Here is a 26,028-nt window from a genome sequence, read left to right on the forward strand (position 1 = left end):
CGTCTGTCATCTATTTATTGTGTATATATATATATCTGTGTGTGTGTGTGTGTGCAGGTGTGTGAAAGTGTGTGATTTCCAGGAAGACGAACTCTTGGCTTAGATGGTGTCCCTGTAAGAGAGAAAGAAGAGAAATAAAGATGCAATTAGTGGGAAAAAATGGCAGCTGTGTACGCTGTGTGTGTGTTGAGGAGAGACAAGGAGGGAGAGGGGCACCCTGGTACGCTGCCTAGAATAAATCAAGGTTTTCTCTTCGAATTATGAATATGCTATTTTATCATATTCAAACATACAGATATATGCATACAGACACCTACACGCACACCTACTCCGTTTCACATCCGTCCACATCTGCCTGCACACAAGCACAGGCGCACACTGGTGTGATGTAACAGCGTGCTCCGGTTCAGTCTCGCTGTGAAGGCTGGCATCCATTCCGGGCTGAATTTTAAAAAAATTTGAATTTATTCAGTCCCTCGCTGCCAAAGTTGTTCACAAAGACCTCGCGAAACTCGTCTGGGAACCTCTGCCAGGTGGTTCACACCTCCACCTCCTCCGCCTGATGTGTTAAAGCAGGAGACACTTTTGACAGCACTGAGAGCCATTTTCAGCCAGAGAACTTACATGGCTGCTGGCAAAAAAAAAAAAAAAAAAAAAAAATGTCAGCTTTCTGTGTGTATTTGGTTGGTAGATCGGTGAGGAGGCGTAGAATCGGTCCATGTGCTTTAAAGGACAAACACAGGGCTAAAATCCTGTTAAATTCAATTGATTTGCAAATTCAAACAATTTCTAAAATGTGAGCAGTATCCAGATGTACTGTGTGTGTGTGTGTGTGTGTGTGTGTGTGTGTGTGTGTGTGTGTGTGTGTTCGTGTGTGTTCGTGTGCGTGTGTGTGCAGCATTTCAGTTTAGTTAAAACTTAATGCTCCAGGCCAACAACACTGCACTGTCTATTCACACTAACTGTTAAATTCAAGCATTCATTGAAGCATTCAACAGTTAGTTAGTTGTGTTTTTGACTGTGGTATGGTGTCAACATTAGGTAGCCATATGCTGAATGCTGTATATAGATTCATGTAGCCATATGTGCCGCCATTGTAGCACTATAAGAATAAGTTTGGTACAAATCAAATTGCAGGATGTATATAAGCCATTTAAAACTGCTTTAATACAAATGTCTGTGCCTCTGCTTCAGTTTGATGCTGCTAGACGTAAGCGGTAATGCAGTTCAAGACCTTCTGACATGAAAATAATACACGCTAATAGATACATACAATAACACACTGCAGTAATGGAGCTAAAGAATGCCATGACACAGTGCTTATATAGTATATGACTATTTACCAGATCTCCAATCCGTTTCACCTCTAAGACTTAACTGACGATGCAGTATGAAAGAGGAGAATTGCTGATAGTTATTTGCAGTTTTATTTATGTACTGATTTTTGACAATTTTAAAGGAAATTTGTCAGCTAATCAGGAACGAGTAATCCACTGTATAATGCTTCTGTACTGCTATATCCACTATGCACTTGCCAATTAGTGTTGGCACACTAAATATTGAACGTTTAATACTTTTATTTAAGAAATGCCTACCTTGCACGTGATAACTCATAATTACATCCACCGTGGCTTAAAATGGCCGATTTGTGGCCTGAGTCTTGGGCACAATTACAGGTCATGCAACTTCTGACAGAATCATATTGGCTCTTGCTGAGACTGAACTTGTGACCTTTTGGTGACTGGACCACTTCTCGTTAGACAAAGCTGCCCTGCTACATTAACTGTATTTGCCCAGGTAAACATATGGCCGATATGCATCTATACAGTCGGTAAAGAAGACGGAAAAGACATTTGTGCAGTCCTGCAGAGACAGGATTCCTCTTTGCTCTGAAACGGTGGTGATTAATGCCGAGTGGAAGAGGTAGAGGGACACCACTCTGCTTAGCTTGCTGGGCTGCCCTGTCTCATCAAAGAGGGAGCACAGAACAGGCAGTTCACCATGGGAGAATCAGAGGCGAGGGAGGGGGAGGACAGAGACAGAGAGGGAGAGAGCGTGCCTGAGAGAGTGACACTGAGATAAAGTGAGAAATAGAGAAAGCAATTGAGTGTGAGGGATAGTAGGAGAGAGAGCAAGAGCACGTACATGTGAGGAGAAAGTCAGGGACAAAGGGCTGTTTTCTTGTGTTATAACAATTGATCTCCCTGTGAGGATTTGTACATGCTCGCGTCTCCACGCTTCAGCGCACACACAGACGTCAATGCAAACACAGGTAGATGTGTGCGGAATGCATTCATGCAAGCGAACGCAAGCTCGGTGACAAAAGGCAGGTGTAGCAATTCCCACGAGGCCGCGGAGAGAAATATGATAGATAGGGGATCGCCGTTCAGATCGGTCTTCTCCGCTCCCCGTCTGAGTGGCCTGTAATTGAATGATCATTACACCAAAGTTATGGCTACGGCCCGGCAGTCGAAAATAGGAATTGAGTTGGAAACAGCATTTAGCGGTTTTGATTTATGAGCAACAATGGGGAAGTTGTTTTTCAAGCTTGGCACTCTGATGGGCAATAAGGAGGAGCAGGGCTTATCACCTGCTGTAGCCACTCTGACACACATGCACCAATCAGCCTGCCAGCCAGCCAGCCAGCCAGCAACCAGCCAGCAACCAGCCAGCCAACCAGCTGCGGCCCTTCACGGAAGGAAGTGTTTTCAGCAAATTTGTTTCCTTCATGTCTCACCCTGAATGGCGCTATTCATTAAAATAGCCTCCAGTCGGTAGGCACTGCTGCCACGGCACATTTATGCACTTGTACGCCTGCATCCTCGCAGAAGTAGACGCACGCACGAATCCACCTGCACGCAAACTCACACTAACAGAGTTTTATCCAGGTCCAGCTCATCTTTGCATGAGGACTTTCTATTATAAAAGCAGAGGCCACAAAGAGAGAAAGAGGTCTGCTGCATGCGCTGCTATCTGTTTTCAGTTAGGGCCACTGGAGCTGCGTGTTTATTTCTCTGGAGTGAAAAGAATTTCCCACTTTCATTCAATGGATGTGTATTTGGATTAGGGTGGATGTAACTCAGAATCAAGGGGTCGCCAGTGTGGGTAGTGCGGCATTAAGAAAAAATAGCAATGAAATGCGTAGTGTTAATTGTGGAAGTGCGAAGCATTGTGCTGCGGCTTTTGATTCAGCTGTGGTCCACATCGCTGAGTGGGACCGCTTTCATTATCGCCGGAGCTGGTGTCGACAGCGGCTCAGTTCAGACTCATAATTCAGTTCAACCGTGTGCGTAGCTGTAATCTCAGCTCTCATTTGCACTCATGTTCATCTCCATGAGCCACATCTCATATTTGACTGCAATACATCTTGTTTTTAAGTACAAATCAGGCCAAGCCATGCTGCAGTCCACGGGGCTTTGATAATGCACCTGAAGCTGTTTTTGCTCACGCAACTCCGTCACCCCCACAGATCGCTACTGCCTTATCCATACAGATCATTCACTGGTCGTATTGATCCAGGATCAGATAGAAGCTACGCCTTCTGTACGGATGTAATGTGTTAAAATCATTGCAGCCTCACGTCCTCATACCTAAATAGGCTGAATGGGCTGTTTCCCAATGAGTCCCAAAACAGCACATATCACTGTTGAAGGGTACCAGCGAGAAGCCAGTACAACAACCTTCATCAGACCAGACGTTTGTCTTCACATCATTAATGTTGTGAAAAAGTTGTAGTTTAGGTTCAAGCAACAAAACTGCTTGGTTAGGCTACGTCATGCTACATCACCTTCTTTGTTCCCGTCTTAATTACTACTGCCACTAGAGGTCGCTGCCTAAATATAGGCCATATTGCCAGTCGACATATACAGTTGTTTTTCTGGTGAGGATGAGAAGTCTCCTTCTGTCACTTTAAATGTGGCTGGAAGAACGTTAGCTACTTTCAGTGTAATATTCTCAGTAATGTTGTGATAGGCCTAGTGGCAAGATAGTCTGAAGTCAAGTAAAAATCCAGTTTTATCATCTCTGTATTTAATATATAAATCACCATTATCTAATAAGGACATATACTTTGGAGTCTTAGGCGTGTTGGTGCACAGCCATTTTTGCTAAAATGAAAACTGTAAATCCTTCCGCACCATCTGCAGCAACCATGTTTGGTGACAGCACAGTGAGAAAGATGTGACCACAGTAGCTGACCAGCACAACCTGTGGTTGTACTGGTCAGGTTCTATCACCGCTGGGATTTTCAGTTATCAGCCCTGCGGCATCACCTCCTCTTTTCATCACTCAACCTATTGCAATGCACTTGCTCAGTCATACACTCTTGAATGCATGTGCAGACATATACGTTTATACAGTGACACACATGCAAACGATGTTGTTCCCGATGTTATTTCCTCATTTCTAATTCCTGTTGATACCCAGGCCCCAAAGACCACCACTCTGCTGCTTTCCCACAAGAAGTTTGTCAGTCTCGGCCTTCTCACTTACAGTCCCTATCAATTAATAGAAACAGTTAAGAGAGTGTCACTAAGAGGGTTAGTCACACAGAGCTATCCCGATGCCTGCCAACACTGTCATGTCATTTGACTTGTCTCAGCTCAGGCTGCAGGGCTTTTCCCTTTTTAGAGGAAGAGCAAGGCAGGGAATGAAAGGAGCTGAACCCACACAGTTGAAAAGCCCCGGAGTCATGAGGCGCATCAATAGCGTGCACACAAACGCACAACCAGGCATATGCATCTGTTTAGAGCATATGGTCGGGACATATCAAACAGAGAAACTTGCATGCACACATGCATCATAAATTGAGTGTTCTCGGTCAACCATCATAACCCTCAGCACTCTGTCAAAGTGTCAAACCCCGCAGGATCCGTAGAGGTGATGTATGAGAGCAACATACATCCCTTGATGTCATCAAAACACTGCAGCGAGATTTCATCTGCTGGCAGACATATTGCTTTAGCAATAACAATGGCAGGACTGCTGTTGTTCGTATCTACTATCAATAACAGCTGTGAGTCATGTGTGTGTGTATTGAATATATATATATTTTTTCTCAGTTTATCATGTAGCTATATTTGAAAGACTTGTGAAAATGACATTAATATGCCTCTGAGCCCTCACAGTTCACCTTGACAACCACAGCAGCTGCCTTATTTATGTGCTGCTTCAAGTGACGTTCTTTGTATTTTAAGGCGTTTTGATTAAAATTGAACACCGGATCGCAGCTATTATGTACAAAAAATGTTCAGCAGCTCACAGCTGATTGGAACCCAGCTGGGTTGGGATTTGAGAACGTTTTATCAAATCCACTATCAAAAAATCTTGTAGTCCGGTTTCAGAAATTGTTGTGATGTGTAATGTGAAAAAACGAAAATAAAAAAAATGTGTAGGCGATCTTTGTGATGTCAAGTGATTGGCTCGATGCTTGCTACCTGAAAATTCAGTACAGTCCTCTATGCTTTTCTACACTAGCAGCATGGCTCTAACTAAATGTGGCACTGCCGGTCACTTTGGCACAGACTGAATTATTTCGACAAATATTTGTTAGATTGCTAGTAAATTGGTTTATGACCAAATACCTGCAAAAACATAAACCTCAGCTATCCACTATGTTTTGTGCTGATTAGCAAATACTATCCTGCTAACATGCTAAAATTTTCACAGATGACTTCGCTGATGTGAATCACTTCGCTCAGTTCAGATCACTGATGTGTTGTCAGTGACTTTTTAAATAACTGAAGAAGTCACTGCTCATACACGTCAGTGCATACAGCACAACAGAGGGCCGGGCTGCCAGCTTTTTGATTTATTTTGCAGAGAGATTTGGAATCAGGAAAGTCAGTGCAATTATGAGGCTCTCTGTGACATTACCCACCAGGGTGGTCGGGGTAATCTCTCCTGAGCACCAAGGAATTGGTCAAAGATGAGTAAGTATGGTTGATGAGCATACTTGCGAACCTTTCAGACATCATATCTTAAATTGGGAAACCAACTTCCCCAAGAAAACTGTTCATTTCAGAGACTGTTTTCCTGCATTCTGGTGAATTTATGAAGTAATTTTGTTGCCAAAGAGTAGAGTCAGACAGGTGAGAGAGGGGCATTGAAAAATGTGATTTGTAAAACCTGAGGGGTGGTAAGTAGAAGTAGCAGAAACGCTGTATAAAAAGTAAAGGAAGGAGAAAAACAAGTTGTTCAAAGACAGTGAAACTAAAACAACCTAGATTTTACTAAAGTAGGAAGCCAGCCTAGAAAGAGAAAAGAGGGAATGAGTTCTTTGGATTTGTCGTATTTTTCGTCTATATCATTTTGGCCCTTTTCATACATAGTTTCCTGTAAATTACTGCAATAACCTCAGGCACTATTTCACTATTCACACATGCGACAAAGTTCACGGAGATTTCCGTCTTGCACCTTTTCATACAACAACAGATGGGGCAAGGGACACTCCAGCAGATGGAGGTAATGCAACACTTGCAGATGCCAAACGGCATAAAACTCAACAAAAGAAGAAGATGGGGCAAGGCCAGATGTGTGTGTATGCTGTGGTGCCAGTGTTTGCAAACAAAATGAATTGTATTGCCTGTTAGCTATCAAATCACACACGAAACCATCCGCAAGGAAACGAGGTCGAGGATTCAAATACATCGTCAGCGGAGTCTCTACACTCTGCGTGTAAGCGTTGTTTATGCGCCAGTGTCACCACCTTCATTCACCAGCTAAATTAAGCTATTAAAAAAATGGTACTGCCTGATAAATGAGAGCTAAGCCAGATACCAGTGCATGATGGTGATTTGATGATTTAATTTTCAGATTTGGAGAACTCACCTCCGGGGGTGGTTATAGAGTCGCATTATTGGTGAGTCTAATCTGTCTTAATCGCATTAAAAGTTTTTGTGAACATTTCAATTTGTCAAAGATACGACAGTGAAGAGCAAAGTGAGGCAAAACGCACTGATTTTTAATGTTGGAGCAGTATAGTTGTGCGCCAGACAAACTGTGTGCTTTGGAAAAAAGTCACTGTGTGAAAAGAGCCTTTTTAACATATGCGATTACATATTTTCATGAGGAAGTGGCTTAAAGCAGCCCTTGATGGAAATCAAAAACGGAAACTAATGCTATATTACTAGATTTCAGCATTGAGGTACAGTTATATTTCTGATTTTACAGTATACTAACTTAAAAACCTGTTATTGGGAAATGTGAGAAAGTTTCAGAGCAGCGACACAGAGCGTCTCTGTAACCATGGAAACTCAGTCTCACTCCTGCCTGGGTGAGCGGTGTGAGAGGAGAGGGAGCTGCTGCTGCTGCCAGAAGAGCCGCGTGCATGGGAATAAATTACTACGGGCTAGAGTAGATTTGGGAATATTTCTCACTTTCTGCCTTATGGTCTGAATGACTCGCTGCTGCACGGCGCCGCTGTCGTGTCGTGTCCTCTTTTCACGGCGCGACGTTGCCAGTCATGAATTAATTTTTCACTGCGTGAGAGGATGGGCGCTTGAAAAGTGCAGTTGCATGACCAGCGAACGCGTCATCATTCAAAGGCACTTCTGTGTGCATGACAGCAGGTGAACGCATCACTCTTCATACGGCCCGGCATTCAGAGCCGATTCGGACTGTTGCTAGTCCCAGCTGTCATGTTCAGCTCAGTACAAAAGTACCCTATAACAGCACTGTGCAGGACATACGGTTAACAACTGAGCAGCCAATTATTTCTGACTGAGCTATCCGATTATTTTTGTGGCTCTCTAGGTCTTTTTAATAAGCTTTCAATGAGGAGGTAACCTACTGTGACAACTGTACTCTCACCAGTCTCTAGCGAGGGAAGCCCCACCACTAAAAGCTACAGATTGGGTCAGTGACAACAGTGATTCAGTCGAGTCAGTTCCCTTAAAAATTTGGTGATGAAGATTCATTCGTACGTGCGCTGAACACCTCTCCATTCAGCTGTGCCTCTGTGCAGCCTTGCAGACTGCAAGCGTTGTTGCATGCTTGTGTAATCTACGTGTGAAATGAAACATTTCTTTTTTTTCTCACGGCACTCAGATACACACTAGAAGTTAGTTTGCATTTTATTGCCATCACTTAGGCTGCTGTTCACTGTGTCTGTAAAGCTCAGACACCTACAGGCTATGAGCACTGCAGCCCGCTGGCACCGCAGGGTGCTAGACACATCGCAAAACATTGAATGACAAACACAGAGCCTGCCAGTGTTGCCTGGTGGTCTTGTATTGCAATTATAACTCAACTACTGCATCAAGCCTGTGACCACTCTGCTGACACAATTTGAAAAGCCATATGGTAAATAATTAGAGCTGAAAGTGTAAGAGTTTTGTGTGGCTGATGAATAATATATGGGCTCTCAGGCTGGGAAACACACATTTGAAAGAAAAAAAAAACATATACTGGAAACATATACTGGAGACAGATGCGCCCATACTAACCACACACACATACTCACGAACACACAACCAAAGAAGAGCTGATAAACAAAGCAAAGAACAACTGAACCATACAAGCTGTAAGAGCACTGGGGCAGTTCTTTGCACTGATGCGCTGTAGTTTAAAATATGGCTTTAATTATGGATTATTGTGCTCAGAAACTACACATACATTATAGACTGAACATGCAATCTCATCTATGCGATGTGGCCTTTTTTTTAACAAAGTACTTGCGTACAAACCGCAGTGTGATATATGCATCAGTTAACTACTTCACGCCTCTCTGCACATTAAATAATAAGAAACAAATAGCCAACAGGAAGTCAGGCAGCTCGTCAACGCTGGCGCCAACTTTGCGAGCTGACAAAGAAAACTATGTCAGCACATTTTGGAAACTCTCACTTATTCATTATTGTTATTATTCATTCACGCAACCCATAAAAATCTCTTTCTGTAAACATTTAAAGTGAAAAATAGGCCAGGCAGTGTCCCATTTTGATGAATTTTTCACTGCTGTAACTGCAACATTTTGTTCACAAGATTTCGGTTTTTAAAGAGAGAAAAAGTCTGGCTTGTAACTTTTTCGACTCACTTGCTGGTTGTCTTAAACTTATCCACATTATTATACGTTATAGCCAACCTACTTAATATACAGAGAACAGAACACGTTGTGCAAGATTTAACGCTTTATATTCAGTGAGGAGGTGCTGGGATTGCTTGTAAAATCCATGCAATCTGCTCACCTGGACATCTCCATCGTGTCCTTGGTGAGATAGACGATCCAGTAGACCAGGTTGAAGGCGCCGAACGAAAGGGGGAAGAGGATGCGGGAGTATTTGTCGATGATGCTGGTGCCAGTCAGGACGTTGTTGGCCGGTACGGCTGAGCCCTGCTGCAGGAAGGCTTGGGCGTTAACAGGTGGGTTGGGAAATGTTTTTGCAGGGCGGTCAAACAGCGGGGCAGAGTTCATCCTCTTCTTCAGCACACTGCTCGCATCCACCTAGAGAATAAGAGGAAAGATATAGAATCTGTAAGAGGAAATTCACATTAAGGAGAATATTGCATGTTGTAATATGAGGTTATCAATAATTAAGCTGGCGCTGCGCTGTTGTACCCATGGAGTCATAACAGATCCTATCTTGTGTGCTAAGAATGTTAAGATCCTGTATCTTAAAGCACATGTTATAATGATGAATGTATCTTACAACATCAACACATTACACACATGAAAAATAAAGCGGAACAATGAAAATAATCAACAAAAATCCATCCTGATGTGCCGTATTTGCACAGCTGTGGGTCGATCAGTGCTTATGGGGACTGTGCATGTCTGCAAAAGCCTAGAATACCAATGAGTGCCACAATAATTAAGCCCAACAAAGGAAATCAATGATGTTTTGTTTCTGATTTGATGTGATTTCAATCAGCCCGTTGCATGAAGATTGATGCAGTTGTGGGAAACAAACAAAACATAGGAAACAAAAGAGACTCACAGTGTATTGACACATGGTTATCGCTATGCCTCATCAACTTTCAGTAAACCAGTGTGATCTCAGCACATGCTCCCTGCACCAATAGCTGTAAATCAGCTACAGTATGTGTGCAGAGAGAAAGGGGGAATGCATCCAGGAAATGGGTCAAGAAACACCTCGTTGCCTGAGTCAGAGAGAGTGAGAGAGATACTGAGAGAGAGTGAGAGACATCCCTTTTTAAAAACCAAAGAAAAAATTACAAATTGTCTTGTATCAACCAGAAGAATCATATAGAATAGTCACTTATTGATGGACTACGGCCTACCAGTGGCTCCAATGAATTATCATGGAAATGAGCATAAATAAATGATAATATCATATAGGGGCATACAATGTGTACATCCTTGCTTTACATTATTATGAGTCTGTTTTATTTATATAGCCCAATATCACAAATATGGACATTTTAAACTGATTTCAAACAGACAAAACATGGTCATTTATGTTATTCTCATGTACAACATTTGAGTATTTCCTAGATGATTCACCAAAGCAAGTCTGTGATTCTGAAGCAAACCATACTTCCGCAGACTCCTGACAATATTGACCACAGTGTAGAGTTTGAATAGTTGTTCTCAAGTTTCAGGCGATAAGCTCCCTGCTGTTGACTGACCGGTCCAGCCTCCAGCTGTCAGACTCATTCAGTTCACAGCGGATGTTTTGCCAGACTACAGTCTTGGAGCAAAAACTAAACTTGTGAGATTTAGGTTGGATTTGCGAGGCTACAGGATTACATGCTCCTCCACAGGTTGAGAAACTATTAAACTGTTACAATCCTCTGGCTGAGGGGAACCCTTCCAAAAACGCACGGTGGCCGAACTCTAAATAAGAACTAGATTAGTCCCTGAGTTATTAATTTCACCAAACTCGACACAGTTGCAGACGCAAGAGTTTCACCCAACAGCAAATGCACAATAAGAACTGTGCAGAATGTATTTTTAAGGATTAAATAATGCAGTAGTAGAATGACTTAGCAACAATGCTCAGTTCTTTATGAGCAGTTGTGTGACTGCTATCTATTGTGAACGACTCATGACTATTCAACACTGTGGATTTGATTAAATTGAGTCATCCTGTCATTCCGGTTCTGTATGAAGGTCTTACATCAGGAGCATCACCATGGAAACGTGTAACACAGAGAAAAGATTCATATACAGTCAAGCCTTTTTTGTGGAGCTTTTTTGATATCTGAACTGAAGGCCTGTGGATGGAGAGTGTTTTACAGAGTAAGTCCTTTAAGAAAATTGAATGATTTTGGCTCGGCTTGAATGTACTGTATATTACAGTGACAGACTCCTTCTCTTTGGTCTGAAACAAACACAGAATACCTTCCTTCTTTTTTTTTTTTTTTGGTAAACCATAAAAGTGCAATCCATGGCATCCCAAGAGCGCGAGATGATCGTTCACTGTAGTGCGGCGTGACAGAGAGAGGGAAGAGAAAGAAGGATGCTGCACTGCGATCAAAGAATTTCAAAATTCTTCAAGTCTCTTCAGGCTTCATTAGTGCGAGACTTTTCTTTAAGGGGCTGCAATCGGTATTAAAACAGTCTTATCAGCATTTCACTCTTGACAGAGACAAAAGTATAAATGTAGCCAGGTGCTGTGAGAGGTGTATGAGGGGATAAAAAAAAAGCAATAGATCTGGATTTGTAGAACCCTATAGCAACATGACAGTGGGAAAGGGAAGGGGTATGAGAGGGTTCATGTCATCCAGACGTTAAGCTCACTCATCGCTCAATTCCACTGTGCACCCCTGTCTGTGAGTTAGGTATGCTTCCTCATTTGAGAGGTCAAGGTTAATTTGGGATTGAGGATTGACGCTCAAAATGGGAAACTGGCCTCGAAGGTCTACTTGTTAGAGCTGACTGGTGTCCAAAACTCCAACAGCAGCCACCCTTCAAATGTCAGCTACCTCTCACTATAATGCTTCCTTTGGAGGTAAAAGATCGTGCAGTGTGTACACGTTGCGCGCATGGCCGGTGTGGAGTGTGTGTGTGTGTGTGTGTGCTGTGCACTGATCTGATGCACAAGCTATTTTTGATAATGACAACAGGCTTGCTTGGCTCCTTCCTGGTCAAATCCCAGAGGGATCAGCGCCTTTTCTCTTTATCCACTGCTCTAGATATCAACAGACCCACTTTGACACGGGGAGGAGGGGCACTGACTGATGGATGTACGGTTGTTGCTTGGGTGTGGGTATTCGTGTGTGGGGGTGGGTGGGAGCTAGTGTGGTTCATTGTGCAAGTGTGTGTGTGTGTGTGTGAAATGAGGTTACTCTAAGTGTGCGCTATATGGCATTAAGCGCACAGAGGTTCATGTATGTGGGCGTTGAGTGGGTGTGTATACACTTGTGGATGATTATCAGGAGGTAGTGGAGATGGATGTATGTATGTAAATGACCTTTTATATTAATGCATGTGAAGCAAGGCAGTAAGCACCCTGTATATATAAACTATGACAGTTCTTTTTCATTATTTTGGTATAGAAAGTACGAGAAAAAAACATGGATATCAGTTGGGGTGAAAAATGCAAAATACATAGCTTTAAATGTGAGCCTTTGTTTCTGTGTCATTGTCTAACAGGATCACAGGTGCTGCAAGAAGACAAGCTGAAGCAGTGAGAGATGGAATAAAGCTGACAAGTGAAAATGCACATGACTACCTGATCATCAGCTGCCTTCACAGCACCCTCTCTATATATTACCCTGTCTTCTTAACCTCCACTGTGTAATACTGTTACAGGATTGTGGACAGACACACGAGAAAACAACATGTTTTCTGACTTCTGAGTCTAGCAGGTCGTGTTCTTCCACCTCTGAGTTATACAAGTTCACGCTCAAACCTGAACCCCGGTGCGATGCGAGCTACTAGCCTGCTATGTGACTCGCTCCAGCCGGAAGTATAAAGGAAGGTGATTTTAAAAAAGTAGCAACAGCACAGCCCATCACATGGCGCTCCTTGCGCAAACCTGAGGAGAGACAAATGTCTTACACGGTCCAACATCTCTACCACTCTACTCTACTCCTTGCCTTTGCAGGACAGATGCTAAGTCACATGCAGTGTCCCGTTTGCAGGTACAACCCACTGCTTGTTATATTATGATTATACCCCTAAGGTTTTTACAGGAAACTGTGTGACAGAGTAATATACGAGTACTGAAGTCATGAATGAGGTTACGGACAACAATATGTATGAATGACGTCCATGCGTAGTGTGTCACTAATAATCAAAGCGTGCACACGAATCAAAATGCTCTTAGACGTGCATAAAAATTAAAGAATCTCTTCTATTGGTGAGCATTTCTACATTTTATTTCTGTCATGCTCTCCACTTGCACGCAAATGAGGACACAAGCGCGCAAGCAAGAGGCTGACATTTTCCTGCTGACTGCAGAGGTCAGTAATGCTAATGTGCAGTGCATGCGAGCCATTAAACACGAAGAAGAAGATGACAAAGACGCCAAATGCCAAACTGGCATTTATCTCAATGATTGCCAGTGTCTGTCATGGCATAGCTGGGCTCTATAAGATGCCTCTTGGTTCCGCACTATTCCTCTGATCTGCTGCACAGCTGGTAGTGGTAGGACAGACAATGTGAACAAGACAACACAATGGGGCAACTTTAGACTCAGGACACGGCATCTTTCCTGAGCTTGAAACTAACTAATCATCAGAACACTGGGACGCCAGGATAAACGCTTCAGACTCGAAACGATCTTAATGAGGGTGTCTTTTCACCCAAACAGCGATCACCTGTTGCCAGACCTATAAATAAAGGTCCCCTCTCTGTCTCTCTCTCTGTCCCTCTGCTCCTTTTTTTCCCCTCCCACGACTATTTTATTTTCTGTTAATTTCCTGCACCACGTACTGCACCACCTACTCACACACGCCACTGACAATGCATGCAGCACTCTTTACACACACTGATAAACACCCCCTTCCCCTTTGTGTTTACAGTTGTATATTTGATTCATTAAATGGGCCATTTATCTTATGTTGCTGTTGAGGTTTCCATTCCTGTTATGGCTCTACCTGACAGTCATAACAGGTCATAGTGTTTTAAATCGTGACTGGTGGATGGCTATTTCTATTCCCAATGATACACCATTGTTTTTGTTCCTTTCCTCTGTGTAATGAAGAGTCTTCCCTCCTACATATTTGTTGAAAGCAGTCATTTTCCATGATGCATCCCTCCCACTCTCTCTTTCTCTCAGTGTAACTCTCTCCCATGCACACACACACACGCACACACAACACAAAAACAAACCACACTGGCCCCTCACATCCATCTCTCCATCTTGCGCCACAGAAATGGACCGGGCCAGCTTTCTCGGCCCCCGCTGCGCTTCATTGTGGTGGCTGCCCTCCTTCTTGTGAGCCTGCAGTGATCTGCTGGATATTCCCTTAATCTATGGCTCTTACGTAATCTGCAGCAACATCGTTCACAGAGCTACCGCCTGTCTCCTCGTGTCACTCTCTGTGGTTATCACATAGTTACAGGCCAGAATAGAACTGGGCGAGAGGGATGGATGGATGATAGATATTGTGTAGATGGATAGATGGATAAGACATTGTATAGAGTGGTGAGTGAACTGTATTGATGTGGGGGACATCATTTGCTGCAGATTACACGCACACATCTATATGCGCCTGTGTATGCGTTTGAGTGCGTGCTGCAGATTATGTGTGGTCGTGTGTGGGACTGTGAGGACAAGCGTGGATAAAGTGGAGATTGTGGAGTTTCGCTGTGGATATGCGGACAGCACATTCAAGCAAATCGAGAGGGAGAGAGGCAAACGAGGGATGGTCAAGAGAGGTGTGTTAGTGCATGAGAGAGAGAGGGACAGTGTGTGTGGCAAGAGAGGATAGAGGGCTCACATGAAGAGCACAGCAGGGGGGCTGGAGAAGAAGCAGAAAAAGAGGGATAATGCTACGTGTTTGTGTGTTTGAGGGGGAAGAAAGGAAGGAGATGGGTGAACAGAGAGGAAAAGAGATGGCGGAGAAAGAAGAGCGCAAGTCAGAAAGTAGAAAAAAAATGATACATGAGTGATATAAAAAGAATGTAAACCAAGCAGAACCAAACCCAATTTCATGCAACGCTCTCCTGAGTAGTCAGTGCCACGTACGTGGTTGCAAAACCACTGACACAGCTGGCCGTGACAACCGACCAGTAGATCCAGTCGGCCTTGAAGCCACACACCAGTCTCATCCATCATAACATTTTAAAGAGTCCAGCACAGAAAAGAGGGAAGAAAACAAATCACACAGCAAAGTGACCTATTACCAGTCCATCAGCAGAGATATTCAACCAGCAGAGTGTCTAAAAAAAAAAAAAAAAAAAATGAATGGAAGCTAAATCTTAACAAAGCAACAACGGACCTGGGGTTGAGAGAGGTCGCTATATGAGACGCTGAAAGCCATCAGAGCCTAAACACTGAAGCAGGTTTCTGCTGCGAGTGTCCAACACATAAAACCGCAGGAGATAAACATTATAAAAGCTTTGTAAAAGCTACTCCACGCTTTATGACTCTCTCATCGCTTGATGATGAAAAACTTCATTTTCTGTTGCAGGACTCAGCAGCTCAGTTTATTACCTGCCGCCGCGAGGCAAGGCAGACAAATAACAAGCAACCTGTCAACACACGCCTGTCTTAAACAACAAGAGCAGTGTATGTGCAACGTACACATTCTGCACAAGATATGTAATGATTTGCTTTAAAGTTCCTATTTGTTGTTTCATCATTAAAATCACCACTGTTCTGTCTTTCTTTACCCACTATTTACTTCATATGCTTTTGCAAAACAGATGTGTTCACAGGTTGTGCCAATAAAGCTGACTGAAATTGAAAAAGAGCAGAACGATGACATTTAAAATTGTCATGACCAGGCAAAGAAATGAGGATTTAGGCAGAAAGGGAGACAAACAGAGCAGACAGGAGGAGGAAATAGAGAAAAGCTTAGCAAGAGACTAGAACTGAGAGAGATGATAGTGACAGAAAGACTGCATGTGTACATCCAGAATACTGCAGGCTATACTCTCCTATCTGGGTCAAAAACCGCAGCCCATCGTCTCAGACACTTAACTTAGTCAAAACAGAATGAATAATAAGTCACACACACGCTGCTGGAATCTGTAGAACCGCGGGAACAGAAACAGGAAGTACTTTCAGTGAGTGCAACCCGAACCATCACAGTGCACTTTCACAAAATTGTCAATAAATGTAGTTTAGCTTCAGCCAGATGTGACTGATCTACGTGAAGTGCTCTGCTCCAGGCGTTTGCATGGAGAAATTCCTTTTAAGGTGTCAAGCTACTGCTGATACTGAACCACCACTTTCTGTTTGTGCTTCACTGGATTTGTACGTAAAGGCGGTTGTACGTCACTGCCGAAATTGAACTTGATGTGCCTTTTCTATTTTAGATACGTCGCATTAGTAAGCTGTTTCGAAACATTAAACGGACAAAACACATCCTGTTCTTTATATGTACAAAGTTCAATAAGGGAGAGCGGCTCAGAAAATGAGCGCTGACGTTACACTGACAAACATTCAGCGAGTGGAGTTAAAAGCCCTTTGAAGAGTTGCGTCACTTAGCGGCTAAGTTTATATTTGGGAGAAAAAAGGTGCAGGAGCGGTTTGATGAAGAGATGTAGAGGCATGTAATGAGGCCAAGTGAAGCCTTTATCCTTTACTGTGAGTGCAGCGTCGGCTCTGATCACCATTTATCACAATGACTCTCTGTCTGTACACAACACCAGTCATGCTACCGGCTGCATGCAACGGTAGCATGACTGCATATGCCATATAAGACAAGTGAGAAGCAACTGTGTGTCTGCTGAGGTTAAAGCTTGAGCCAGAAAAGCTTTGTCAAGACATGCAAACCCAACATGTGTGAAACGGTGGGGCAGACTCACTGAGGAAACCTCGCCGTCCGTCCCCGCGGCTGCAGCCGGAGCTGCAGCTGTGGCCGCCGCCTCCTGAGCTGCCGCCTTCATGGCCGCCGCCTTCCGCAGCTCCCGGTTTGCCTGCAGGGTGGAGAAGTAGTTGACGGCCGCGAACTCAATCAGGGCGGAGAAGACGAAGGCAAAGCAAACGGCGATGAACCAATCCATGGCCGTGGCGTATGAAACTTTGGGGAGGGAGTGGCGGGCGCTGATACTGAGCGTCGTCATGGTCAAGACAGTGGTGATACCTGCATGCAGGGAGGAGACAGATGTTAGGAATGCGCTACTCTTCTCTCATCTCAGATGGTGAGATCAATGGCCTACCACTCTCATCGCTGTGCATCAAATATGGACCAAGAGCCAGGAGGCAGTTAGCTTAGCTTTGGATAAAAACTAGAGGCACAGGGAAAAGGTAGCATGGCATGGCTCTTTCAAAATTTTAAACTCATGCCTGCCCTCATACAGACATCTGTAAAACTGACAAACAAACACCTTATATCCATATCTAAATATATATATATATATATAAAACATCATTCTCTGAGATCCCCACGAGACACGACATGTTTGTCATTGAGCTTTTGAGGTGCTTGTGCTTTACTTGCTAGCAGTTTTCCCTGTGTGATGCTAAGCTAAGCTAACCTTCATACTTAACGCACAGACATCCGAATGGTACTGACCTCGTCATCTCACTTTTATTAAGAAACATGAAAAAGTGTTTTTTCAAAAAATGTCCAGCTATTCCTATATTGCTGTTTTGTTAAGTGGCTCAATCAAGCGCTCAATGGCACAATGAAATCTGTCTTTTAGTCCATCTATTTTCTGTTTTCTCCTGCTGCGAGCCTTCTCTGATTGGAAAATTAAATGTCAAAGTTCTCTGGATGTGATCTTCAATGTTTTAGGATAAACATTTCGGTAAAAAGTGACACAATCAGGCACAGATTTAGCAGGTATGTATGTCTGTGTTTCTGTCTGTTTCTGACTTCTGGAAAGCTTTCTCATTGAATAACAATGGAGAGGCTTGATTTGAGAGACCGTTGCAATCAGCTTGAATTGGACACACAAAAACGTGCACACACACACACACGCATACACAAACAAATGTAATGTTACACCATATATTAGAAAGCAACTTAAGGATAAATAGCTACCAGTCTTTTCTCCAAATCAATAGATCACATCTATCAGATCATCTCACCAAAGCTGTTTTATCATTTAAGTCACAAACAAAACTGCAGCATCTCTTTTGGAAATTACCATTTCAAGGCTCTTTGCAAAATCTACCATCTGGCAAATAACGTCTGTGATCACTTCAGCATTGCAGAGATGATAGCAGTTGAAGCACTCATGTCTTCAGCATTTATTCGACCACGATGCTGCAGAGATGATTCAAAGCTAGGTCCTAGCGAGGTTTTAGCATGCACTGCAGAGGTTCATGGACACACAGCTCTGACAGGAGCCAACACTCAACTGAACGTTGGTTATTCCTAATGCCAGTTTACTAATAAGACACATTTTGATTTCCTGAACACTCAGTCTGTTGATAAAAATGCACAGCATGCATAGTGCACAGTGATCTTACTCATAGTATAGATGGGCAAATTTGAGTTTTCATGTCCACTCTTTCAGTGACATACCACAACATGCACAACTTAATTACAAACAAACTGAAGCTTTGGGGTACGTACCCTCCCATCCCATAGTTTTGCATCTAAAAAAGTATATGATGACATATAGAGCAACAGAATATGTGTGTAATATTATACATAATGCTGCTCTTTCTGAGGTTTTTTCTTGTTTTGTTTTTTTTCCTGGTCTGGAGCGAGGGTCTAAGGATGCACAGTGGTCAGATTGTAAAACCCCTTGAGGGAAATTGCGATTTGAGATTCTGGGCTATAAAAATAAAATTTACTTGATTGAAGTTGAAAACCATATATAACATGGCACGCATTAAATGTAATTTCATCTAACAAAATAATGAAAAATGCCAATTAATCATGGCTTGTAAATAATTGATTTTCTCAATGAATATCTCTGACACATGGCAGCCGCTCTGTTTTTGTGGCACACAGTACAACTAGAATGTCAGGCCATGTGGCGTTTCGGAGCAGTGAGGTTTGCCAAAAAGTCACTTCAGTGGATGCTAATCTGTCCATAAGCAGACTAACCCGTGCCCCGGCACTGGCACACCGATAAAAGAGACCGAATGTCGGTAAATATTCTCGAGAAAGCCGTCTAGTAAGATGACCAGACACCAAGCCACACAGCGTTTGCTAATATTTGCTCAACTGTTAAGTAGCTAACAATAAAAGCTAAGGGTGAGATGATTGAAAGATGAACAGGCGGGATGAGCGGAAAGATCGAGATAACAGATAAAGGGAAGAAACACATGTTTCAGTGGATAAGTGGGAGAGTGACGGCAATGTTGATATGTTGCTTGATATCTTTCTCAGCACTCAGGCTTTTCGGCCTTAGTGCGGTCCGTCAAAAGTTCCTCTAAACTCGTGGCCATTGCCCCAGATTGAAGCACAGACTACAAAGATCCCTTTGAGTCCAGCCTCAAAGAACAGAAGCCTTAGAAAAAACATTGTATAGATCTGAGGGCATTCATAAATTCTCTTGGATACATGATAGTTTCAGAATAGTTTGGACCACACAAAAGGTCCATTGCAGGTGCATTTTACAGGCACTTTTGAAGTGTCAAACTATCAAAACATGCCAAAAAAAAATAGACATGAAGTGCAATTTTACCTCTAAAAGACACCTTCTTATTCACTGGGAAGGGATTTTCCTCTGTCTCACCCAGATTCCATCCTTATTAAGTCAGAGAAAGATGCTGACAATGAACATCTCTTTTAATGGCCCATTAACAAAGTACATATCTAATTCACTTTCATCAAGCTAAAGTAAGCAGGGAAAAAGGGCCATTGAACACTGCTGTCCATGCTTTTACCAAGCGTGCGCTGTAGTTGTGCACATTTCATTAGCAGCATAGGAACTTATGGGGGATTTAATGCACCTAATAATGTCTTAAAAGCATTTTCTGCACACCACTTCAGCAGCGAAAGCTAACAACTCTCAGATGCAACCTCCTCCGGTAGCCAACCAACGCTGACTGTCTCAAGCACAAGTTAAATGATTGCAAAGGGGAGGAGGGACACGGGAAGAAAGAAAGCCTGTCAGGGTGGGAGGGAGAGGCAAGAGGAAGAGAAAGAGAAAGAAAGAAAGAACGAAAGAAAGAGTGTAGGAGGGAGGGGGATGAAGTACAAAGACAGGATAGAAATGAAATGCTTGGGGCATTTATGTGCTTTTATAAGGAAAAAAGCAAGGTACAAATTAGGCCACACTCAATTAAGTCTGTGAGACTTGTGCTCAAGGGACTTTCAGCTCTTAGAGAGGTTGTTGACAATCCAGCACACAACATACTATGACTTAATGTATCATCAGAGTGGAGCACGTCCATACAGCAATTTGTCTTCTCTTCTCCCTCATTTTCAACCTTCTATCTCACATGCACCATCGACGGCATTAATGAAACTCACTCCGATAATGGCTCTTTCGGACATATTGCTTGCTGCCCTTTACACCAGAAATATACGGAACTACCTATTGCAGCTTCAAGCACTTTAACAGCTCATAAGCAGGGTGCTTTAATTTAAGAAGCAAACTTTATCACAGTTTGAAGATAAAGTTTGGCTTTTTGTCATAAAAAATCCAATACGTGGTATTTGATTTTTACTATATAACGTCTTCTCAAATACCCTGCGTGCCCCGGGCTCACCCACAGGTCCTTTTTAACAACAGCCAATCCAGACAACGAGCAGTTTTTTTATCCTATACCCAATATTGAGTGAAATGAAAACAGCAGGACGAGTGAGGTTAATGAGTTGCCGCAGATGTGCTTTCCGCATGGGGCCTCGGCTTCCACGCGAGCGCTAATGATTGGGATCTACTCTCCGAAGGAGCGCACAGGCTCGTCGTTGCACTGGCTCGCTTCCAAAGGCAAGACTGCGGAACCGTAGCCTCCGTGGGCCAGCGGTGCTACTCCGCTCAGCTGCAGCTTGTTGAAAATTTAAAGGGAAATCAAATAAAAAGGGGTCAGGATTTCTGCACACATCCACGCACTTTCCCGTTTCTCCCTCTTTGTTTTGTCTCCGTCCTTTTGTCTCTCTCATTCCCGTCAGTCTCTCTCTGGGAGTCTCTCTGTCTTTGTTCAGTGTCTCTAACCCTCTCTGCTCCTGAGGCTAGAGCTTGATGGCAACTGTAGCGTAATGTAATGTGAGCAAGCGGAACCTGTGAGTGCACGGAAGAGGGCCAAGTAAACATCCTCCCTCTCTTGGCCCTTGCATGACCAATTTCAAAAAGGACATTTATTCTCAATAAATGCAGCTCCACCACAGTGGAGGAGGAATAGAGATAATGGAGAAAGTTTAAAACATACTGCGACGACTGTGCCCGTCTTGGTTCTCCTGCGCAGGGTTGTATTTTAAGGACCACTCTGCGTAGTGTAATCCAATCAGAGTGCAGTAAAAAGAGAAAAATATGCTTGCTTAAAGTTTGCAGAGCTGGAGTCACACTGGGGTCAAGCAGTGGGCGGTGAGTCGATAAATCCAGAGAGTCTCCATTCGAGTTTCGGAGACTTCAGGAAAAATAAAGTTTTGAGAGCTGAAAACTTAGTGACAAAAACTTGAGCAACTTGCAACACAGGCACAAAAGTAAGACTTATGAGAGAGCTTAAGACAGTACGACATAATGCATCAAAGGCAGAGCTTTAGAAATCCTGTACTGACTTGCTCAACTCAGTGAATTGACGTGATTTACATTTTCCCCCACATTATAGTCTTTAAGTGATTGTAATCATGCAAAATGACAACAGAGGAAACAAGGTTTTTAAGAGAAAACAAGCCTCCATTTTCTGCGAGACCATTTTGTTGCAATTTTTTAGCAGCTAGAACGAGAGCAGCTCTGAATTTTTCAATATCATTCCATTGCAACATGAAAGTGATGTGCCGCACGTGTTCCTCTTGCATTCGCTTCAGCGCGCATAAATGTCCCTTTTTCACATTGATTTTTTAAAAAACTAAAGTCTCAAACTCACACCGGAGTTTGTGCAGCACATGAATAAGGTGAGTTTAAAGGAGACTTACCGAACACAGTCCGAGCTGGAACTGACTCCTTATTAATCCAGAAGGAGACTTGGGCCAGGATGACCGTCATGATGCAGGGAATGTAAGTCTGAATCAGGAAGAAGCCCATTTTCCTTTGCAGGTGGAAGTGGACGGTCATGATGACATATTCACCTGACAACACCAGACATTTGCGTTTCTATTGGTGGTAAATCAGCAATTCAAAGACACATAATTAGGACTGACAGCATAATAACATCTATTCAAAAAGGTAAAATACCTATTCTGTGCAAAAAAGGAGACACTGACAATAATTGCTGTTTAAAATTGTTAATAACTGCAATCATATTAAAACCTTTTGCTTGCGTGCAATTTATTTTAAAACATAATTGCATCTTTTTTTAAGATACCTTGGTTCAAAGTAAAAATACTCATCATGACGTCATAAACTGAAACCGCAGATCCCACTTGCGTGATCTGAAAGGGCATTAATCTCAACACACGGACTGGACTCGCGCAGCTCCGAACCCGGTCTCTGCTCACCTGTGTTGGACTTCAGCCTCTCGCTTGAAACTGTCTGACCGATGAGGTCGTACTGCAGCAGACTGGAGGACTCCTGCGGCACCTCCACAGACGACAGGGGACCCTTCTTCCAAGTGTACACGATCTCGCTGATGGGGTAAGCATCTGGACAGGACGGATGAGGGCTTTGTTAGACATCCAGCATTTCATAAAAGCGCTCTTTTTAAAAGTTATTTCATTCGAATGAAGTGCAGGGAAACTTCAATACCCTGAGATACGAACTTTATACTTAAATCAGCATGTTTTTGGGAAAAAATGGACTGAATGCAAGCATCTTTCAAGGAGATAGGAGCAAACTGCTAATGTTATGTGATGGGAGTTCTCTTTAGAGTTGATTTTGATTTCATACACATGTTTGCCTGGTCTTCTATACACTCGACGCATATTGAATGAGGAACTCCTGGCATAGCTTATTTTTTTATAACGCACTGCATGTGCCATTTCAAATTGAAACCATTGAATATATGCTGTCAGACTGCTCAATCAGTCATCTGCTCGGTGACAGAGCGATCATTAGAGAGTGACACCATCTGTCAGACCAGCGAGGCTTAACAAAAAAAAAAAAAAACACAAACAAACTCACAACTCCCAAACTTGAGCGGGCAGGCGTGGCCGTCCATCGGGAAGTTCATCAGGCGCATGGGGCACTCCGCATTTATAGTTAATCTGTCGGAATAGAGAAGAGTCGGAAGGAGTCTTTGATTTATATTTGATAGACTGTTACTGGCTAAGTAATGAGCACTGTTTTAAGCTGAATCCAGTCAGTGTGGCGCCATGCTGCATAATGGCTTCCACACTCACTGAAACAAAAGATTTGATGTAAGGTGGATGACTGAGATTAATATGCACTGATTTCGTATTATATTATAGCAGTACATCATATTCCGTTTGAGAGAAAAATGTAGCCGAGCCTCACTTAACAATATGGATCAAATAAAGCTCTTGGACTTAATCATTAAATGTTTTAAAGCTGATCCACTCAATCATTCTAAAAATCAGTTTTTGGGCCATCAGTCGCTCGTTTTTTCATGCTACATATCTCGTTTTGGTACAAAGCCGGAGTCATGTTTGTTTGAATGGCTTTCCAGGCCTGTTTTCAGTATCAGATGGCACACATCTTGTTTTTTGGAATGGCACTCCTCATTTCTTTTCATGTCTGTGCATATTCTTGGATGCCTGTTTGTTTGATTTGCTTTCCAGGTCTGTGCTCTATTCCGGTCTTGGCTGGGTTTGGAGCTCACTGTCCAGCACTGTTTACCTCATGGTGTAGAGGATAGTTCCGTTCTGCATGATGCGGAACAGCTTGTTGGGGGTGGTCATGTTGTGAGAGATCGACCTCTTGCCATTCCGGAAAAAGGTGTCCGGCGTCCAGATCTTGCTGACCATCAGGTTGTTGAGCCGCAGGATCTCAATGGGGCCCTCGAATTTCAGCCTTTCGTCGATCCATGTCTGACGGAAGAACACGTCCATGGTGTATTCCTGGATGGGCGTTAGAGTGTGGGTTAAGGATTTATTTACTACAGCAGCTACTACTACAACCACATCTACTGCTGGTGCTGCTTCTGCTCCTGCTGCTACTATCTTCACTACCCCGGAGAGAATGGCAGATGGGTTTGTGAGCCATGGTTTCGTTGGACCTGCTGGATAGAGTACTGGCAATGTGACTACTTTTTTTTTTTTTTTTTTCCATTTCTGGACTATTCGACTGTTGCTGCCAGTACTAATGAAATTAAAAGATTAAGTTTGTGCTTATTTATAAATTTTCTGATGAAGAAATTTAACTCTGTTTATTTTAAGAGACTTGATATAGGGTTTTTAAATACTTGCAACGTGCTGCAATTTCCTAAAAATAGCCCCAAGATGATGTTTCTTTATTGTGTATATTAAAATCCTTCAAAGGACAATGCAGCTCAAACAGATGCCAAGACATGAAACATCTTTTTGACTGATGAGGAACTGATTAAAGTCAGCATAAAGTCTACAATGCGAGTCCGTCCTGGAAGCTTTTCAATCAAATGGATGGCCTCGCTGCCTTGGAGAGCCTTTCACATTCCTCTCTGCAGAACATATCACATGGCAGTTCAAGTAGGCTTTAGATGACACAGTATCTAAAGCCTAAAGCCTAAACAGTGTAGAGCACAACAGACATACAGCGCTCAGCCTATCCCATGTCAGGAGCAGCAAACCTATCCCGTCCCAACATCAGCCACATCTCTCTCTCTCTCCCACTGTGGCGGGGGGATTGTCAACCAGATTAAAATCCTAAGCTGCACTAATGACATCCTGCCCAAACGCTGGAATAATGAAGGCTGGGAGAAGCGTGGCTTCGACGCTATATGCACAGAGTTCCCGGGAAAACTGTGCACACTCTCATTTGTGCTCATACGTCGCCACTGATATTTGTGAACAAGTGGTGAGACACATGCATGCGTATGACAGCCGGTGAATTAGCCTGTGCCTCTTGTGCGAGTGTTTCAGCGGTCAGAATGGTTTACATACCATCTCAACATCTGAAACAGGTCCAAAGCTGGTGACAAAGATGTCAGTTTTGACCTCTGTAACTGGACCTACAGCAGAAGGATAAGTGGTTGCTTTGATACACACAAAAACAACAACTTTGGATGAGACATTTGAATGTTATTCAAAATATAAAGCAGTTAAAAATGATAACAAAGCTACAGTTCATGTATAGCCTATACACACAGCCAGATAGCCACTGAAAATCTCATGTGTTTAGCAAAAAAAGAACATGACATTGGTTCTAAGTTGATTCTCAAACTCAGTCTCCAGTTCGTAGTTGTTAATTTTGTGCTAATTGTATAAGATAAAGGAGACTGTGATATTTAAGCATTACAGCATAGAACTAAATGACAATGTGGCACAGACAGCTACTGGAGTTAAACTTTATCTTCTGAGGAAAACAACATCTATGCATGAATTTATGAGGCAATATCGTATAAAATACAATATGACACGGGCATTAGCATACCTCCAAATCCAGGTCGCAGCCTGTTGTCATAGCCATCCAGTAATCTATCCAATATACGCGTGATGTTATCCAAATAGATACTGGTCTCACTGTGCTGATTTCCCCAAACACTGCTCGCACTGTAACTAAAGTACATATGCACTCGTGAAAGCTTGTTTCAACAGAACAGAAAACAGCTCAAAATGCAGAGTTTCTCAAATGCACATCCATCCACAGTCTCCGGCTGCCGTGCGTAAAAGTCCGAGAACATGCAGAGAAAAGAGTTGCCATACTCACCAAGACAGAAATAAGCAAGTTAAAAGGAAAGCCATGCCTCGCAAACACCCCACAACTAGAAATCCCTGGTCAACTTTTAAAATCAGCATATTCCATCCTTTAAAAGCATGATTAAACGCGGGTCAGGTCTCCGTTTAGTT

At 43.0% G+C, this 26,028-nt stretch overlaps 1 protein-coding gene across 1 annotated transcript; it reads right to left on the minus strand.

The window, feature by feature from the left end:
- On the minus strand, positions 1-25,977 carry gabra6b (gamma-aminobutyric acid type A receptor subunit alpha6b). The gene is made up of 10 exons (XM_041952682.1): positions 25,889-25,977; positions 25,613-25,737; positions 25,123-25,190; positions 23,882-24,102; positions 23,207-23,289; positions 22,585-22,728; positions 22,063-22,215; positions 16,886-17,163; positions 9,186-9,442; positions 1-112 (listed from the first exon to the last, which is right to left on the minus strand). Exons 1-10 carry the CDS (start codon positions 25,975-25,977, stop codon positions 100-102), a joined length of 1,431 nt encoding a protein of 476 aa, XP_041808616.1. The 3' UTR covers positions 1-99.
- Between the last annotated feature and the right edge of the window lie 51 nt (positions 25,978-26,028).

This window comes from Chelmon rostratus, chromosome 14 (assembly GCF_017976325.1).
Source record: "Chelmon rostratus isolate fCheRos1 chromosome 14, fCheRos1.pri, whole genome shotgun sequence".
Classification (NCBI taxonomy): domain Eukaryota; kingdom Metazoa; phylum Chordata; class Actinopteri; order Chaetodontiformes; family Chaetodontidae; genus Chelmon; species Chelmon rostratus.